This window comes from Peromyscus californicus, unplaced genomic scaffold, assembly GCF_007827085.1.
Source record: "Peromyscus californicus insignis strain IS unplaced genomic scaffold, ASM782708v3 Scaffold_12__1_contigs__length_115047231, whole genome shotgun sequence".
NCBI lineage: Eukaryota > Metazoa > Chordata > Mammalia > Rodentia > Cricetidae > Peromyscus > Peromyscus californicus.
Window position 1 is genome coordinate 53,535,053 of NW_026294413.1, and position 19,828 is coordinate 53,554,880.

The 19,828-nt window shown below is 45.6% G+C and overlaps 1 protein-coding gene across 3 annotated transcripts in view; it reads left to right on the forward strand.

Annotated features, from left to right (window-relative positions):
• Positions 1-19,828, forward strand: part of Piwil2 (piwi like RNA-mediated gene silencing 2) — a 76,677-nt gene that overhangs the window by 41,931 nt on the left and 14,918 nt on the right. For 2 of the 3 annotated variants that reach the window (XM_052732820.1, XM_052732822.1), the window contains 10 exons: positions 331-519; positions 1,001-1,085; positions 2,563-2,652; positions 4,640-4,780; positions 7,003-7,116; positions 8,265-8,453; positions 9,831-9,932; positions 11,540-11,656; positions 12,955-13,043; positions 15,228-15,333. In XM_052732820.1, coding sequence (XP_052588780.1) covers positions 331-519; positions 1,001-1,085; positions 2,563-2,652; positions 4,640-4,780; positions 7,003-7,116; positions 8,265-8,453; positions 9,831-9,932; positions 11,540-11,656; positions 12,955-13,043; positions 15,228-15,333 — 1,222 coding nt within the window. The remainder of the gene's footprint in view (positions 1-330; positions 520-1,000; positions 1,086-2,562; positions 2,653-4,639; positions 4,781-7,002; positions 7,117-8,264; positions 8,454-9,830; positions 9,933-11,539; positions 11,657-12,954; positions 13,044-15,227; positions 15,334-19,828) is intronic. The other variant, XM_052732821.1, reaches the window with a different exon arrangement.

The following is a 19,828-nucleotide window of genomic DNA, read 5'->3' on the forward strand; positions in this document are numbered from 1 at the left end:
CAAAAAGAGAAAGTGAGTTGAGGTTGACTGGAGAGATGGCTCAGCGGTTACGAGCACTTGCTCCAGTTCAGGGCACCTGATGCTTCTGGTGTTTCTGGGCACTTGCACCCACGTGTAGATATACACACACCACATGCGTATAATTAAAACAATAAAAATAAACCCTATGAAATTAAAGGTAGTTGGCTTACGTCATGACTGCAACTAATAAGGAGTCAAAGCTGTGTTCACAGCCTTAGGCCCTTACCTCATTGATGGCAATCCCCTGTCCCTTTCTTACAACCCTGAGTGTACGGATGCCATCCACAGCCTCTTGCTTCTTTCCCAAAGGCATGCTATCTACCAGCAGAACAAGGAGCACTTCCAGGACGAGTGTAGCAAGCTTCTGGTCGGCAGCATCGTCATCACACGCTACAACAACCGCACCTACCGCATTGACGATGTGGACTGGAACAAGACCCCCAAAGACAGCTTTGTGATGTCAGATGGGAAGGAGATCACATTCCTGGAGTACTACAGGTACAAGAGAGAGGCTCACTTGGGGCTGAGGGTAGGGGTGTGATGTGTTCTCCCAGTCTCTGGGACATTGAGTACTATTAATAGCATGGTACCAGACACTGTACAGATCCTTAAACACCTGAGGCCAAATGAGCGTGTCTGTGGGGTCCAGCCTGATTATGTTATTCTTACAGGTGGTTCTTTTGGCAGTACCACATAAAGGAACTTTGGGCTATGAATTGTATTTTTCCTTTTGATTTTGTCTGGTGAGAGAAGTGAAATTCCACTCTTTATTAGACTTTTATTTTACCGTGGTGTTGTCTGAACCCAGGTGCATCTTTCACATGCTTCTCTCCTGGGCTTATAGCTTTTGTTCTTTGTCTGTTATCCGATGGATTCTCGGTGAGGGGACTGTGCAGATTGTAAGCTGCAGGAGCATTGGTAAGAGCTGCAGGGTGGTTGTCGGAGTGGTGGTACTGTTTCTTACTCTGTCCTACTTCAGCAAAAACTACGGGATCACAGTTAAGGAAGATGACCAGCCGCTGCTCATCCACAGGCCCAGTGAGAGACAGAATAACTACGGCACGGTGAGTGCTGTACACTCCCAGCAATAGTCCTCTGTCCTGTTGGCCACTTGTTATGTGCACTCACATGCATGTGCGCATGTGTGCATGTGTGCAGTGTGGTGGAGCACACTGGGCATGGTTGGATTTTTCCTCCAGCCAGAGTTGCTAGGCCACATCAGGAGGAGCTGAATACCCAAATGAACAATTTAGGTTAAAGGCATAAGGAGAATTCCCTGTATATAAAGGGGCTGGGAGATGATAGAATGGTTAAGAGTACTGGCTGCTCTTCGAAAGGACCTGGGTTCCATTCTCATCACCCACATGGCAGCTCACAATTGTCTGTGACTCCAGTTCCAGGGGAATATGAAGCCCTCTTCTGGCCTCTTGTGGGTCTCAGGTACATACATACATGCACACAAAACACTCTCATATTAAAAAAGAGAGATTAAAAACATACGAACATGGTAGCACATGCCTGCAATCTCAGCACTTGGGAGACAGTCAGAGGCAGACAGATTTCTTGAATTCAAGGCCAGCCTGGTCTACATAGTTAGTTCCAGGACAGCCAGAGCTCTGTAGTGAGACCCTGCCTCAAAAAAAAAAAAATGTTGAGTTTATGGGGGTTGGGGAGATGACTCAGTGATTAAGAGCACAAAGTGCTCTTTCTGAGAACCTGAGTTCAATTCCCAGCACCCACATCAGGTAGCTTTACAACTGCGTGTAACCCCAGCTCCAGGGGATCTGACACCTTTGACCTCTAGGCACTTGCATTCATGTGTGTATACCCACCACACACATACACATAATTAAAACAATAAAAATGACTCTTTAAAAAAAGATGCAAATCTGTAGATTCCAAAAGGGAATGTGTGACATTTATTTTAACAGAAGGGCCCAGAGAATTGCCTTGACACAGTTCTTAATCTTTTTTTTAAATTAGAAAACATTTCAATGTATTTATTTTATGCGTGTGGATGTTTTGCCTGCCTGTGTGTCTCTGCACCATGTGCATGCCTGGTGCCCACTAAGGTCAGAGAAGGTGCCTGAGCTCCTGAGACTGGAGTTTCAGAGGGTTGTGAGACAGTGTATGGGTTCTGGGACCCAACTCCCTTCCTCTGCAGAAGCAACAAGTGTTTTTAACTGGTGAGCCTTCTCTGTAGGCCCCTGTCTTCTGCTGAGGATCCCCAGAGCAGGAAACACTGAGCTGGACAGGTCATCTTGCCATTGTGTTGAGGCTCAGTAGGGCCAAAACTTGTTGTTTTTAAATTTTCTCCCTCTTCTGTGACAGTCCCTTCCCACCCCCATTAACCTAGCACAGCAGCAGCTGTATCGTGACAGGACATGCAGGGGCGAACACATGCACTGTCCCTTGTCCTCTCCTCTCCCTGGGGTTCTGTAGACGTTCCTCAGTGGTGGGTTTGTTAGTGCAGACCTGCACCCACCTCGAGTGGGCCCGGATGCCATCTCTGTCCCTCGCTTTCCTGTTTTCTTGTCTAAGCTGCTGAAGGGTGAGATCCTGCTGTTGCCTGAGCTCTCCTTCATGACGGGGATCCCTGAGAAGATGAAGAAGGACTTCAGGGCCATGAAGGTCGGACTTTCACTGTTTGGGGATGCCTGCTCTTTGGGGGAGATGCCTGCTTTGAGTAGCCACCTTTGGGATAGTAGCCTCAGCTAGAAATAGGTCAGGTTCTAGCTATGACTCCCTGGGCAAGCGCTTCTTCTGGGCTCCCCTTTCCTTTCTGTAGAATCTCAACCACATACTTTACCACTGAAAACGAGCTTTGGAGTTCTTTCGAACAGTGCAGACACTGGATCTAAGTGAAAAGGAACAGCCCTGGCCTCCCCCCACCCCCCACCCCAGTCAGCTGATGACGTTAACTGGTTATATAACTGTAATGAGACTCCTTAAGAACGCCAGATTACTGTAGTGTTTCTCTAAACCATCAGTTTATGTGAAGAGAAGGGAGCAAAAGCCAGTGACTAGGGAGATGCGAAGTGAAGCTGAGGTCTGGGAGCATCAGCTCGGCTCCTCAGCCACTCCCGGCCGTGTGCAGACAGACCTTCACTGCTGCCCTCCACGGGGCGCTCTGTGCTTTAGCTGCCCTCTGCACCCTGCTTTGTGGTCTGTCCACACCCACAGATTTGTAAGATTTTGAGTAGCCTTACAGAGAGTCTGAGGAAGCAGAAGGCCTGTGAGAGATTTCTTTCATGTTACCTGCAGCTCCTACCGTGCAGGTCAATGCTCCCTCTCAGCAACGCCCAACCACCTAATAACTTTATGATCTGTGATATCTCTACAACGCTAGAGGCTCTGAACAGCAGCTGTGTGGTTCATGAGTCTCAGAAGCACAGAGAACTCTTACTTGATCCAGTTTCCTCATACACACCTGCTAACTACCCCATTCCTCATACACACCTGCTAACCACCCCTATTCCTCATACACACCTGCTAACTACCCCTGTTCCTCATACACACCTGCTAACTACCCCTGTTCCTCATACACACCTGCTAACTACCCCTGTTCCTCATACACACCTGCTAACTATCCCTGTTCCTCATACACACCCGTTAACTATCCCTGTTCCTCATACACACCCGCTAACTACCCCTGTTCCTCATACACACCCGCTAACTACCCCTGTTCCTCATACACACCCGCTAACTACCCCTGTTCCTCATACACACCTGCTAACTACCCCTGTTCCTCATACACACCCGCTAACTACCCCTGTTCCTCATACACACCCGCTAACTACCCCTGTTCCTCATACACACCTGCTAACTACCCCTATTCCTCATACACACCTGCTAACTACCCCTCAAAGCACCTATAATGTGGCAATACTGGGGCAAGTTTTTTTTGGGGTGAGGTGGGGGCCATATGGTGATGCTGACTTTCTAATACAGGATGTGGTTTACTGTCCTGTTGTGTTTGGCCCTAGCATAAATGTATGGCCCTCCCTCGACTTCTTCCCCAGATTTTAAATAGATGTAATTAAGCCTCCTTCATTCCTGTTCATAGACTCTCTTAGGAATTTTAAATTCATAAGATGCCTTGCAAAAGAAATCAGATGCCGGGGTTGGGGATTTAGCTCAGTGGTAGAGCACTTGCCTAGCAAGCGTAAGGCCCTGGGTTCAGTCCTCAGCTCCGGAAAGAAAAAAAAAAAAAAAGAAAGAAAAGAAAAGAAAGAAATCAGATGTCATGGAGCAGAGTCAGTAACTTTAAAAAAAATTATTTTGAGACAAGGTCACACTATGCATCCCTGGCTGGCCTTGGACTCCCCAAGATCCGCCTGCCTCTGCGCCCAGGTGCTGGGATTAAAGGCATGAGCCCAGCAAGAGAGACAGTCAGGGGCTTCTGAAGGTTGTTAATTTTGTTATTAAATTTTCTCCATGTATCTCGTTCACATTCCTTAGAAGTATGTACAAAAGTCCTTCGCTATATTTGACGTTTTCCACTAATTTCATGAGATTGCTCACCACTGATGAGATTTCATACCACTGGGCTTCATTAGCCGCCTGCTAGAGGGAGTAATGCTTAGAACTTGCTATCTTACTTTTTAATTTTGTCTAGGACTTGACTCAGCAGATTAACCTGAGCCCTAAACAGCACCACACTGCTTTGGAATGCCTGCTGCAGAGAATTTCACAAAATGATACAGCCAACAATGAGCTGACCCGCTGGGGGCTCAGTTTGCAAAAAGATGTCCACAAGGTAAGCCAGAGGTGCATGAGTGGCATCTGCCTGAACCAGGGGCCTGGAGTTGTGAGGCAAGAGGGTATCCTCCCTTGTCTCCAGCTGTGAGGTTTTTGCTTTGCTCTCCATTTCATTTTGTTTTGTTTTTTGTTTATTTGTATTTTGTTTATTTTATGTATATGTTTTGTCTGCATTTATGAATGTGCATTACATTCCTGCCTGGTGCTTGCAGAGGCCAGAAGATGGCTGGAATTACAGATGGTTGTAAGTTCTCACCATGTGAGTGCTGGGAACGGAACCCAGATCCTCTGGAAGAGCAGCCACTGAGCCATCTCTCCAGCCCCTTGGTTTTATTCTTAAACCTTTTTCCCCATGTCAGTCATAGTATCTGAATTTCCCCTGACTTAGCCTGCTAGCTTCATTTGCAGACTTTTCTTCTGTATTTCCCAAAGATCAGAGCTACAAATTTCTGATCAAATAGGAAGCAAGCAAGCAAGCAAGCAAAGCATTAATTTACAACTGTCCTTATTTTAATTTTCCAGCACAGATTTGTTTGTTTATTTTGGGACAGGATCTCATTGTGTAGTCCTGGTTGACCTGGAACTTGCTGTATAGACCAGGCTGGCCCCTAACTCACTGAGATCCACCTGCCTATATCTCTGGAGTGCTGGGATTAAAAGCATGTACCACCAAGCTCCAGCTGCCAGATTATTTTTAACATTATTTTTACATTATTTATTGATTCTTTTTTTTTTTTCCAGACAGTGTTTCTCTGTGTAGTCCTGGTTGTCCTGGAACTCACTTTGTAGACCAGGCTGGCCTTGAACTCACAGAGATCCACCTGCCTCTGCTTCCCAAGTGCTGGGATTAAAGGCTTGAACCACCACCGCCCAGCTTACGTTATTTTAATTAACATTTTTGTTTCATGTCTGTCAGTCTATCTATCTACCTATTGTGTGCATGCGTGTGTGTGTGTGTGTGTGTGTGTGTGTGTGTGTGTGCGTGTGCGCGCGTGCGTGTGCGTGTGCGTGTGTGTGTGTGTGTGTGCGTGTGCGTGTGAGTGTGACAGCCACAGTGCATGTGTGGAGGTCAGAGGACATTGTGCAGGATCAGTTCTTTCTACCTTGTGTGGTTTGGGGATCAAGCTCAGTCAGACGAGTGCCTTTCCCTGCTGAGCCCTTGCTAGCCCTAGTTTAATTTTTAGGCATTTTTCTGTGGTGCTGGAGATTGAACTCTAAACTAAATGATTCTTAGAGTTCTGTGCCTTTCTTTTTCTCTGTTTTTTTAAAAATTTTGTGTGGGTGGTAGTGATGTACAACTTTAATCCTAGCAGTAGGGAGACAGAGGCAGGTAGATCTCTGTGAGTTCAAGGCCAGCCTGGTCTACAAAGTGAGTTCCAGGACAGCCAGGCTACACAGAGAAACCCTGTCTTGAAAAAACAAAAAACAAAAAAAAAGATTTTTTTTTGTTGTTACATTTTATTTATTGTATGTATGTACACAGGAGTGTGCCACGGCATGCATGTGGAGGTCAGAAGACAGCTTACAGGAGTGGGTTCTTTCCTTCCACCACGTGGGTCCTGGGGATCAAACTTAGGTTGCCGTACCATTAAGCATGAGGACCTGAGTTCAATTCCTCAGTCCCTAGCACCACATAAAGAGATGTGCCTGGTGCTGTGTATCTGCACCACTTCACACCAGGTGGGGACTGTGTACAGTAAGGCAAATTCCCAGTGCTCACTGACCAGCCAGTCTAGACAGTCTGGGCTCTGGGAGACAAGCTGTGTCAAAATAAGGCAGAGAGCAATAGAGAAAAACATCGGCTGTGAACCCCTGGCCTACATACAACACACACGTACACACACACACACACACACACACACACACACACATGTTACAATATACAGACAAAAACTTCTTATCAGGAAATGATGGCAGGGATGTCAGCAGGTAAAGGCACTTCCTCCCAAACCTGCCGACCTAGTTTTGGGCAGTCTTGAGGCACAGTGCAGAGGCCATGTGGTAGAAGCCTCGGGCTCTGGTGACAGCCATTCTGGCATTGACTCTACTCTATCGAGTTGCAAGTTGGAGGCCAGCAAGAGTACTTATAAAAGAGAAGGAAAGGGGTGGGCTGTAGTAGGTCACGTGTGAGCTGAGCAGGCTTCAGAGGCAGTAGTGCCAGTGTTTTCTGGAAGAGTCTGTAGCTGGTTCCATGTCAGAGGCACTCTGTTTTCTGTGTAGATTGAAGGGCGTCTTCTGCCAATGGAGAGGATTAACTTAAGGAATACTTCATTTGTCACGTCTGAGGACCTGAACTGGGTTAAGGAAGTGACCAGAGATGCTTCCATCCTGACTGTGAGTGATTCCTGAAGTGCTGGAGAATCAGTATTCCCCAGAGTGTGGAAATGGGTGATTCGGTATCTTCTTTGAGAGGATGTACCATCTGAATTCCACTGAGTGACTTCTGAGCAAGGCCTTCTAGCTGCACAGTACTGGAGGGAAGCCCTGTCTGACCACAGGCTGAAGAGAAGGAAATACGTTACCATGGTGATTCGTCTGGTGTCAGCCCATCACCTGCTCTTCTTTTTTTTCTCCCTTCCTCTTTGACCCTGGGAATCCCCAGGCTTATTTTTATCCATGAAAGAAGTCAAATGAAAACAGGGCTCCCCTAAGAGACAACTAGATGTTAGTTATTTGCCTCAAAGTATAAAATAGTAGACAGTTATTTCTGGATGTTTTCGACCAACTTGGTCTTTGTGGTCATATATGGAAAATAACAACTTTTAAAGCTTTTAGTGAAATACAGCATAGTTGCTGGGTGGTGGTAGTTCACACCCTTATAAGGTCCCAGCACTTGGAAGGCAAAGGCAGGAGGATCTCTTGAGTTCGAGGCCAACCTTGTCCACAGAGTGAGTTCCAGGACAGCTAGGGCTCCACAGAAAAACCCTGTCTCAAAAAACAAACAAAAAAAGGGGAGCGGGGAGAGAAAAAGAAGAAGAAAGAAAGAAATACAGCATAGTTAAAGAAAAAGCACACTTAGAAGTATATAACTTGATTTTTACAAGTTAGATAGACTTTCTATAACCAACACCAAAGGCTAAGAAACAGAAATTGATAGGTACACTCAACCCCTTACTGTATTTCCTGATTATTCCCACCCCCATTCCCTGGGAATAACAACTATCTTGAACTGGCAAGAGTATATATTCTTTTGCCTGTAGTTTTATATATATATATTTTTTTCAGAGAGTGAACAGTCTTTTATGCCTGACTGCTTTCTTTAACCTTGTGTTTATGAGTTTCATTCATATCGTTGGGTGTGTTAGTAGATCTTCATTTTCATTGTTGTATAGTATTCCATTATAAGACTGTCCAAGTTTATAAGTCTGTGAAAATAATAGGAATTATATAAGGCAGAGGGACTCAAGCAGAGGGAGTACAAAGTCATTTATTCTCTATAGTAAAATCTCCACAGTCTAAATACACCATGTGATTATTCCTAGATTCCCATGCATTTCTGGGCACTTTTTTACCCAAAGAGAGCAATGGACCAGGCCAGAGAACTGGTTAACATGTTGGAGAAGATAGCTGGCCCCATTGGCATCCGCATAAGCCCCCCAGCCTGGGTTGAACTGAAGGATGACCGAATAGAGACCTACATCAGGACCATTCAGTCCCTCCTGGGAGTTGAGGTAATAAAGTAACTTCATTGGAGTAAACTTACAAGATCTCTAAAAGTACTTGGGTGCTTAATCTTAAATTATCTGGATTGTCTGTTAGTGGTGCCCTGTTAGTGGAGCCCATGTCCTCCTCATTTTCACATGAAATTCTATTCTTCATGTCCTTTGGTTATTTTCATTTCTCATTCTGTGTTGGCTTTCATGTGCTCCTGTGTGCTCTCTCTCTGGCCATTTCCTTATGAAATTGGCTGAAAGAACAGCTGGCTTAGTTCATTATCTGTAGAACATGCTGTGCTCAGGAACCAACTACTTGGGCCAAGTATTGTCTTCTGGATTAAGTTCTGAGTTGTAACAGAATGGTCTGGGCGAGGATGCAAATTGCCCTAGTGGTGAACTTGACCGTAGACACATTAAGTGATCCTGATAACTGATCAGAACACTGGGTCTGTGCACTCCTGTCCCAGTTTCCAGACTTTGCCTTCTTATCTCTTTGTAAATAAAAATATTTTTTCAATTTTATGTGTATGAGTGTCTTGCATGCATGTATGTCTGTTCACAATGTGTGTACCTGGCACCTGAGGTGCTAAAAAAGGGGTACCAGGTCCCCTGGAACAGACTATTATGAGCTGTCACATGGGTCCTGGGAATTGAACCCAGGTCCTCTGCAAGAGCAGCAAGTGCTCTTAACCACCAAGCCATGTCTCTAGCCCTTTGTAAGCAGAGGAAGAAGACAAGAGAGGATGGAGGGATAAGAAAAGTTGTTGGCAATAATTATCCCATGAGCCCAAGAGTCTGGTGAGTTGATTGTTCTGGGAAGATCAGTCCTAGAGTGGGAGTCTCTTAGCATTGTGGTATTCTGTTTGATACCCAGTCTTGGAAGGTCCTCTGTTTTGACATTGGCTAAGAGTCCTGGAGATGAGGCTCCTGCCAGGGGTGGTGCTGGCAGTGTCTGTTCTCCCTAGACGGAAGGTGAGGACGAGCTACTGTGGACTTGACTCTGCACACTTCCGTGTGGTGCTACGTGCCGTGCTTCCTCGCTGAAGTCTGTGGTCTGACACGTTGTTGAGTTGGCTGAAGAGCACAGGAAAGTCATTGAGAGAAGTTAGAGGAGTAGTCCTAGAACTCTACTATACTTCCAAGCCTGGTCCTTATCTAGAATCTGAAGCCGCCTAGTAAATAAACAGTAGTAGTCATTGCCAGCTGCAGATGTTAGGAGTGTATTACCTGTCCATGAACAGCAGCTCTGAGCCAAATGCTAGTTCAGATTCAGAGGACGTTTCTGGTTGGAATGCCCACCATCTGTTTTTCAGTTCTATGTCTGCCATATCTGTGTCCCATGAAAGTCCCCAGAGTGATCAGAGCCTGGCAGTGTATGCTTCTGTCCTCTAGGGGAAGATACAAATGGTCGTTTGCATCATCATGGGCACACGTGATGATCTCTATGGGGCCATCAAGAAGCTGTGCTGTGTGCAGTCCCCAGTGCCCTCCCAGGTGAGTGGAGGTGGAGGAAGTGGTTGAGTCCCAGCTCAGGGCCTCTAAAGCTCCGGAAGCTGGAATAGCATTAGAGACCAGGATAGGGAGAGCCTTATGCTGCGAGGTTCTGATCAGGAGGAGCCAGCAGCAAAGGGGGCTCTTGTGAGAACTCTTTCTGCTCCTCATGACCCCTGGGGGCTTCCCCATGACCACGCCTGGACGTGTGGGCTTCACTCTGAGAAGGGAAGGTATTTTCCCAAAAGGAGCTATAAAAATAACACTCTGAATAATATGAAAATTTTTGAATGTTCATGTGTGTGTTATGCACATATATGCCTAGTGACCCTAGAAATAATAATAATTCTATTAACAGACATATGATAATTCAAGTTTCCTAAATATAGTATACTCAGCCCTCAGTATTTGTGGTCTTTTGAGACAGCCTCATGTCACCCAGACTAGCCTCATACTCCCTGTGTGCACAAAGATGACTTTGAATTCCTATCCCTCCTGCCTCTACCTCCCCCAACCCCAACACAGACATAAAGTGCTGGAATTACAAGCATGCCACCATGCCTGGCCTGTCTGTGAATTTGCATAAGCTGATTCATCAAACATAGTTTAAAACATTCTAAAAGAAAAGTAGACCTCTACTGAGCTCATCAGACTCACAAGGGAAACCCTTGTGCTTATTCCCTAAACAATACAGGATAACAGCTATTTACATAGTGATTACATTCAGTCCTAAAAATAATGGTGATCTGGGTGTAGAGGAGGGTATGGGGCGACTATACACAGACACTGCACCAGGAGGGTGTGGGACACCTATACACAGACACTGCACCAGGAGGTTGTGGGGCGGCTGTACACAGACACTGCACCAGGAGGGTGTGGGACACCTATACACAGACACTGCACCAGGAGGGCGTGGGGCACCTATACACAGACACTGCATCAGGAGGGTGTGGGACACCTATACACAGACACTGCATCAGGAGGGCGTGGGGCACCTATACACAGACACTGCACCAGGAGGGTGTGGGACACCTGTACACAGACACTGCACCAGGAGGGCGTGGGGCACCTGTACACAGACACTGCATTAGGAGGGTGTGGGACACCCATACACAGACACTGCACCAGGAGGGTGTGGGACACCTATACACAGACACTGCACCAGGAGGGTGTGGGACACCTATACACAGACACTGCATCAGGAGGGTGTGGGACGGCTGTACACAGACACTGCACCAGGAGGGTGTGGGACACCCATACACAGACACTGCACCAGGAGGGTGTGGGGCGGCTGTACACAGACACTGCACCAGGAGGGTGTGGGACACCTATACACAGACACTGCACCAGGAGGGTGTGGGGCGGCTGTACACAGACACTGCACCAGGAGGGTGTGGGACACCCATACACAGACACTGCACCAGGAGGGTATGGGACACCCATACACAGACACTGCACCATTGCATGGGAGGGAGTTGAGCATCCTCTGCTTTCGGTTTCCTTGTTGGGAGGGACAGAGGTAGGGAGGGCATGGAGCCAAAAGATGCTAGTGCTTTAGAACTGTTAACATCTCCTGAGAGATTGGTGATGTTCTGGTCCTATCACTATAGGTCATCAATGTCCGAACCATTGGTCAACCCACCAGGCTTCGGAGTGTGGCTCAGAAAATTCTACTGCAGATGAACTGTAAACTGGGTGGTGAGCTCTGGGGAGTGGATATTCCACTGGTGAGTGATGTTGAAATGTGTCTTTTCTGTGCCTGGCCCTTTCCCATCCTCCCCTCTTGTCATCCTTCTGTTCTCAGTGTGGATTCGGGTCCAGCTGGCTGCTGCATGTTACTTGACAGACCATGAGCTAAGCATGTACTTGACATCTTCAAGTGGTGAAAAAGTGACGGTCAACGTTTTCTGACACTTGAAGATTTTCTTCTTTGGGTTCTCAGTATTTTAAGTACACGTTGACTGGAACACAGCATCGGTTGCATCCATTAACCACTGTGGCCCTCAAAAGGCAGAGTTACCAGGTTCCTAGGGAGACGCTCAGCTCACAGAGCCTGAAGATTTACTCATTTGTTCTTCATAGAAAATACTTGCTGACCTGGTCTAGATCTGACGGGTTTATTGTGTTTAGAAAAGGTCAAGTTGATTGCAGTCTTTCTGTTTCTTTTATAGAACTGGTTTTCTTTTTTTATAATTAATTTAATTTTACATATCAGCCACAGATTCCCGTCCTTCCTCCTCCCACTCCCCAGCCTTCCCCCCCAACTCGCCCCCCCATTCCCACTTCCTCCATGGCAAGATCTCCCGTGGGGAGTCAGCCCAGCCTGATAGACTCAGCCAAGGCAGGTCCAGTCCCCTCCTCCCTGCACCAAGGCTGAGCAAAGTGTCCCAGCATAGGTCCTAGGTTCCAAACAGCCAGCTCATGCACTAAGGACAGGTCCTGTCTAGGGGCCTCACAAACAGTTCCAGCTAATCAACTGTCCCACTTATCCAGAGGGCCTGGTCCAGTTCCATGGGGGCTCCTCAGCTATTGGTTCACAGTTCATGTGTTTCCACTAGTTTGGCTATTTGTCCCTGTGCTTTTTCCAATCATGGTCTTGATATCTCTTGCTCATATAAACCCTCCTCTCTCTCACCGATTGAACTCCTGGAGCTCCACCTGGGGTTTGGCCATGGCTCTCTGCATCTGCTTTCATCATTCACTGGATGAGAGTTCTATCATGACAGTTAGGGTGTTTGGCCATCCGATCACCAGAGTAGGTCAGTTCAGGCACCCTCTCGACCATTGTCAGTAGTCTACAGTAGAGGTATCTTTGTGGATTTCTGGGGACCTCTCTAGCACTCTGCTTCTTCCTATTCCCATGCAAGAAAAGAGATACCATGATAAATGAAGACCCCATGGAAATAGAACTTGTTTTCATTTGTAAATTTTAAGGGAGGTTGCTTTGAAGTTGAGATAATAAAGATAGAGCAATGGATTGCTTGGGTCTGAACTTTTGATTTTGTGTTTTTGTTTTTCAACCTAGAAACAGTTAATGGTGATCGGGATGGATGTATACCATGACCCCAGCAGAGGCATGCGCTCTGTGGTTGGCTTTGTTGCCAGCATAAATCTGTAAGTAATAGTCACAGTTATATTACTGTTGACTACCTCCTTTTGATGCCTGATGTTATTATAAGTCCATCAGATGAGTTTTGGGCACTCTGTGTCATAGTATAGGAAGCACTAAGTTCTTTCTTCTGTCCTCTCATACCTGTATTCGCAATGGGATTGCCACACTTACCAGGCACGGATCTGCTCCCTGTACTCTGCAGCTCTTAACAAGGACAGAGACTGCCAGCATCTTGTGTTACTAGCCTATTTAGAAATGGAATTGTCGACTGGGTGGCGGTGACACACGCCTTTAATCCCAGCACTCACGAGGCAGAACCAGGTGGATCTCTGTGAGTTTGAGGCCAGCCTGATCTACAGAGAAAAATCCAGGACAGGCACCAAAACTACACAGAGAAACCCTGTCTCGGAAAAAAAAAAAAAAAAAAAAAGAAAAAGAAATGGGATTGTCATTGTGGAAGGTGTGTGTATGTGTGTGTTTCTCATGCCAAAGGTCAACATTAGTTGTCTTTTTAAAGACAGGGTCTCTCTATGTAGTCCTGGCTGTCCTAGAACTCACTTTGTAGACCAGGCTGGCCTCAAACTCACAGAGATTTGCCTGCCTCTGCCTCCAAGTGATGGGATTAAAGACATGGCCACCACACCAGGCTTAAGAGGTCAGAAGAGGGCATTTGTCCCCTGAAACTGGTGTTAGAGCTGTGAGCTGCCATGTGTGTGTTGGGAATCAAAACCAGTTCCTCTGGAAGAGCAGCCAGTGCTTTTAGCTGCTGAGCCATCTCTCTATCCCCACCACCCCATTTTGGGGAACAGGATCTCTCTCTCACTGAACTTGGAGCTTGCCAATTCTGCTAAATTGGCTGGCCCACTCTTTGTCTCCTACCTCTGAGATTGCTGGTACATACCACCAAGCCCAGTTTTTACAAGAGTATTGGGGCTCAAACTAGGTCCTCATGCTTGGGCAGCAAGCCCTTTACCAACTGAGCCATCTCCTCAGCCCCAATGAAGTTTTTTTTTTTAATTTATTTATTTAATGTATGTGAGTGACTTGTCTTCATGGACAGCAGAAGAGGGAATCAGATCCCACTAGAGATGGTTGTGAGCATCTGGTTACTGGTAATTGAACTCAGGACCTGTGGAAGAGCAGCCAGTGCTCTTAAACGCTGAGCCATCTGTCCAGCCCCTGAAGTGGTTTTATTATTTGTTATAATTATGAAAATAAGATATTCTCATTGCACATACCTGTAGAAATTTAGAAAGCAAAAGTTCCTAAAGTTCATCCTTCATTAACTGTCACCAAAGGTTTGATGCAGATGGACCTTCATGTTCTCTCATGCACGTTCATGAAGCATACAGGTTTATGGAATGAACATCAGAGAGCAAGCTTACACAGACTGAGGAGGTCCCATCACTAGATGATGTATTTTTCTAAAATATTACACTGAGGGTAACTGTACATGTGAGCTAATACACATTTGTGTGTTTATTTATAGGAATGGGATATTACCGTGCACACTCTTCATCAGTGTCAATCTGTGTGTAGTGCTAGGTATGGAACCCAAGGCTCTACACATGCTAGACAAGTGCTCTGCCACTGAGCCACACCCCCCTCAACTTGTCAGTTATTTACATATTTATATCCAATATGTATTGGATATATTCCCCATCAATATAAGGAACTCACTTTAGCTCTGCTCTGCACTAAATTGACTATTTAAATAATCCTGTGCTGGTGGTTATCAAGTCCCTTTCTGTTGGAAGCAGTTTTGTAGGAAATACCCATAATCATACACATTTTGAAAGTTTTATAAAAAATTCTGAATATGGCTTACATGTATCTCCCAATCACTTTATGCTATTTAATAATAATAATTAGTATTAACTAGTGTGTGTGTGTGTGTGTGTGTGTGTGTGTGTGTGTGTGTGTGTGTGTGGTATTGGGGCTATGGCACATGTTTGGACGACAGAGCCACCCCTGTGGTGAGGTCAGTTATTCCTTCTACTTCGACATGGGTGTGGGCATGGAACTCAGGCTTGTACTGACCCTGCAAATGCATTTGGCAGGTAGATATGTGTTGAATTGGTTCAAAAGGAATCTTGTGTGTGCACAGCAGACCACAGGCTTTCCTGTGGGAGTGGCTGCTCACTGTGTTCTCTGTCTCTCCCTCCCCCACCCCTGCACCTGCCTAGCACACTCACCAAATGGTATTCGAGGGTGGTGTTCCAGATGCCACATCAGGAAATTGTGGACAGCCTGAAGCTCTGCCTGGTGGGCTCCTTGAAAAAGTATTATGAGGTGAGGAGACCAGAAATCCTAACATTTCTGCGTTTTAAGGGCTACCTATTAAATTTTGAGCAGGAACCTGGTGTGGCGGGAGGAAATCAAAGGTGAATCTCTGAAAGAACTGGAACCCAGTAGAGAGCTCAGTGTCCTGTGTCGGGTGTCTGCTGTAGAGCAGCTTCAGGGCCCAACACTGCACCCTGGTGTGGTCAGTTCACATCTGCCTGGTTGACCATGCTGCCTGCAGACAGAATTCCCATGCCCTTGCTGGCTGAGTTGGAGATAAACTTCAGTAATTAAGACTTACTAATTTAATTTACTCAACTGTTTATGACTATCATTAGCTGCTGACTCTTCATTTTGGTTTAGAACAAAAGCTGCACTGTAAATCACGTCTCATAATTTCAAAGAAAGCTACCCATGGAGAATTGCTGTCATTAAACTGATATGAGGTCTAAAAGAGTGAGCAAGCCAGGTTCTGAGTTTTGCGCTGGCCAGGACATGAAAGGAGGCAGTGGGGCCAGTGGGGCTTTGGACAGGGAGTAGACAACAGGAAACTTAGGATTCCATGTGACTGAAGTCACTCTCTGAAACCCCACCTTGTTTCTTTATGGAATTAGATTCCCGCCGTGTCCTGCATATGTTAGACAGTAGGGACTCTGTGTCTAAGAAGATCCAAATGACGTGGTAATTCATCCCCAAGCTCTGTTCTTTCTTTTCTTACTCCTGTTTCCTTGCAGACCTCACTCCAAGATGACCTCTGTGCCACTTTCCTGTTTTCTCCTTGCTCTTCCCTCCCTTAGCTGAAATGATTGGTTTGTGCTCTTCTCCCAGAGTCCTTCATTGTGTCCCCTCTACTGGTCATCTCAGCTTGATAACTTGGGTTTGTTGTTTCTGTCATTACCCAGCCTTCTCTGATTTGGTGGTGTTTGGGATCAAACTCAGGGCTTTGCACATGCTAAGTAAATGCTTTACTTCTGAGCTATATTCCCAGACCTCTCACTGGATTTTTGTTTTTGTTTGCTTTTGTTTTGTTGTTGTTGAGACAAGGTCTCTCTATGTAGCCTTGGCTGTCCTGGGAGTCCATATGTAGACCAGGCTGGCCTTGAACTCATAGAAGTCAGCATTCCTCTGCCTCACAAGTGCTACCATATTCGGCTTGGGAGTGGCTTTTTTCTATTCATTTCTTTGGTGATTTCCTCTCATCTGTTTATGCTTACCTTTTCTGGTTTTCTGGATGGAAGTCTCCTGATTTTTATGTGTGTCTGTCCTATTTTTCATATCTTATGCTTTTCTAGCAAATGTTAATTCAGAAATGTCATTGTTGATACAAGAATCTAGGGCTGAACAATGAACTTTACCTAAGCTTATCCCAATTCAGAAGGCCTACCAGTTGGAAGTTTGAGTGGCTCCCCAAATCTCGCTCAGTTTTGACACTTCACTGAAAGGACACAGAACTCAATAAAAGCTGTTATATCCATCTTTGGGGTTTGTCTTAGGAAAAAGATACAGATTAAAGTCAGTTAGGAGAGGGAATGCACCGTCCGAGTCAGGAAGTACTACACAGGGAACACAGTCAGTAGTTCTCTCCTGTGAAAGCAGAGCACTTTGTTTCCTGGCACCAAGATATGATAAGGCATGTGGAGAACTGCCAACCATAACCTGAGCCTTGCTACCCAGAAGTTCACTGGGATGCATACATAGGTGTGGTGGGCTGATTAATTGACCTTTTGATTGATTGAACTCTGTAATGTTTATAGTCTGACTTGTATGCAGCCTGTGATGCCTCTGTTCAGATAGCTCAACAGCTAATGAATGGGCAGAGTTCGCACTGTTTTGAGTTGATTGTGTGGCCCAGGCTATACTCTGTCTGTGATTGCCCTGCTTTAGCTGCCTAAGCACAGGGATTACAAGCGTGTACCACCAAACCCAACTTGAGGGATTTCCTCAGGTGTTGTGAGCCTCTTCTCCCCATCCTGTGGTCATGGCTGATCTGCAGGTGGGAAAAGAAAGCACTGGAGTAAGTTAATCATGGTCCTTAGAGCCATGAGAAGTCACATTTGAATTATCTTAAGTTTCCAGTTTTATCTACTGATCCAAGATCGTGATGTTCTCCAGTTTGTCAGTGCCTGTACTCAGGTACCCAGGGAAAACCTCCAGATCTTTAAAGGGATCACTCCAGAACCCACGTTATCTGTTATTTGCTTATTGTGAACGTCGTGTTTGGCTTTTGGTTTTGAAAAAGGAACACACATATGCCATTCTCCTTATTTGTTGTTGTTTGCTTGTTTTTTGAGCTGAGGTGTTATATTGAAACTCAGGTTACCCTGGAAATCACTATTAATCTGGGCTAGATTTATAGCTGTGAGTCATTATGCCCAGTGTGCTTCAGTTTAATTTAAGAGCTAATGAAAGAAGAAAAACAAGGAAGTGGAGATGCAAACAAAAGAACAGAAATGCAGAGAAGTGAGGGTTCTTAGGTGCCTTCCCCAAGGACATGCAGCTCAGAGGTTAGAAAGTTACTGAGCTTTAGAAAAAGGCTCCAAGGGCCAAAACTAAAGCTGAGGCCCCTCAATGTGCTTGTCCTGAGTATATGTATTCCCCACTCTTTGGGATGCGAATCCTAAATATTTCCAAGCTTAAAGCAAATAAAAAAAAATGGAGATAAATGAACTCTGACTCCTTTTATCCCCCCATGTGGATGGGGTGGGCTGTGACTTCTGCCTTAGCAGAAGCAGATACTAAGGTCCTTGGCAGGAAGTGACATCATCCCAGAGAGCAGCCCACAAGTACCCAGGGTGTGAGGAGAGAAAATGAGAAGAAACTGAGTAACTCACAGATTGAGTTCATTAATCAGATACCCTGTGTGTGGTGACACATTTCTGTTGCCCCAACTTCTCCAGAGGCTGAGACTGGAGGATTACAGTTTGGGAGGCCCTCGTCTCAAACAGATGAGGGGGTAAAGGCGCTTGCCCACAAGCCTGACCATCTGAGTTTGATCCCTGGACCTACATGGTAGAAGAGAACCTACTCCTATAGCTTGCCTACATACACACACACACACACACACACACACACACACACACACACACACACACACACAAATTGTAATATGCATCTGCCCCCTATAAATCAATGTAAAAAAAAAGAATAAAATGAATGAATAAATAAAAACAACTTAGTATCTTCAAAGAGATTTTCTAAAAGGCACTAAGAATTTGGACAGTGAACTGGGAGCTATGAAATCCACAATTTCTAGAAATGAAAACTGCAATTATTAAGATTGCACACTCCATAGATAGGTGTGTTAGTGTTTTAAGGATGCTATAACAAAGCACCATGGGTGGAGGGCTTGAAGAATTACATGTGTTTCCTCCCAGTTCCTGAGGTGAGAGCTTTGAGGTGAAGGTGGCAGTGGGTTGATTTCTTCTGGTGTCTTTCTTTGCCCTGTAAATGAATTTTCATGCATTCTTACCTCTGTGTTGGTGTCATTATCTTAAAAAAAAAAAAAGGCAGTCACATTCTGAGACCCAGCAGGGTAGGATATCAGCTTATAAGTTTCCTGGGGTGAACAGAGATGCTGCCATCCAGAGCCATGGGTAGCAGTGGTTTATAGGGATGCTGCCATCCAGAGCCATGGGTAGCAGTGGTTTACAGGGATGCTGCCATCCAGAGCCATGGGTAGCAGTGGTTTACAGGGATGCTGCTGTCCAGAGCCATGGGTAGCAGTGGTTTACAGGGATGCTGCCATCCAGAGCCATGGGTAGCAGTGGTTTACAGGGATGCTGCCGTCCAGAGCCATGGGTAGCAGCAGTGGTTTAAATACAGCTGAAGAAAGGTTGGAAGAAAGTAATCGGACTAAAGCACAGAGATGCAAGAGCTAAAAAACAGGGAGACCAACAGATAGTTCTTTCTTTTTTAAAAAAAAATTATTTATTTAATGTACACTGGGGTTTTACCTGCATGTATATCTGTATGAGGGTGTCAGATCCTCTAGAACTGGAGTTACAGACAGTTGTGAACTGACATGTGGGTGCTGGGAATTGAACCTGCGTCCTTTGGAAGAACAGCCAATGCTCTTAATCTCTTGAGCCATTTCTCCAACCCCTCAGATAAGTATTTCTATATGTATTTTTTGTTTGTTTTGTTTTCAAGGCAGGTTTTCTCTGTGTAGTCCTGACTGTCCTGGAGCTCGCTCTGTAGACCAGGTTGCCTCGAACTCAGAGATCCACCTGCCTCTGCCTCCCGAGTGCTAGGATTAAAGGCATGTGCCATCACCACCTGGCTTGTATTTTATATTTTAACTCCATACTACCTTTTTCTTCCTCATGTGTATTTTTTTTCATTTGTATTTTAAAATGTTAAAATAGCATGTTTTAAAATATGCAAGGCAGCAGAAAAACATAAGGACCAAAGCAGTGTCTGAGAAGACAGTAGAGAAGACTGTTCTGTAGCAGAGAGCTTGTCAGGTCATTGATTCAGAAAGTCCAGTAAGCATGCGGTACAATGG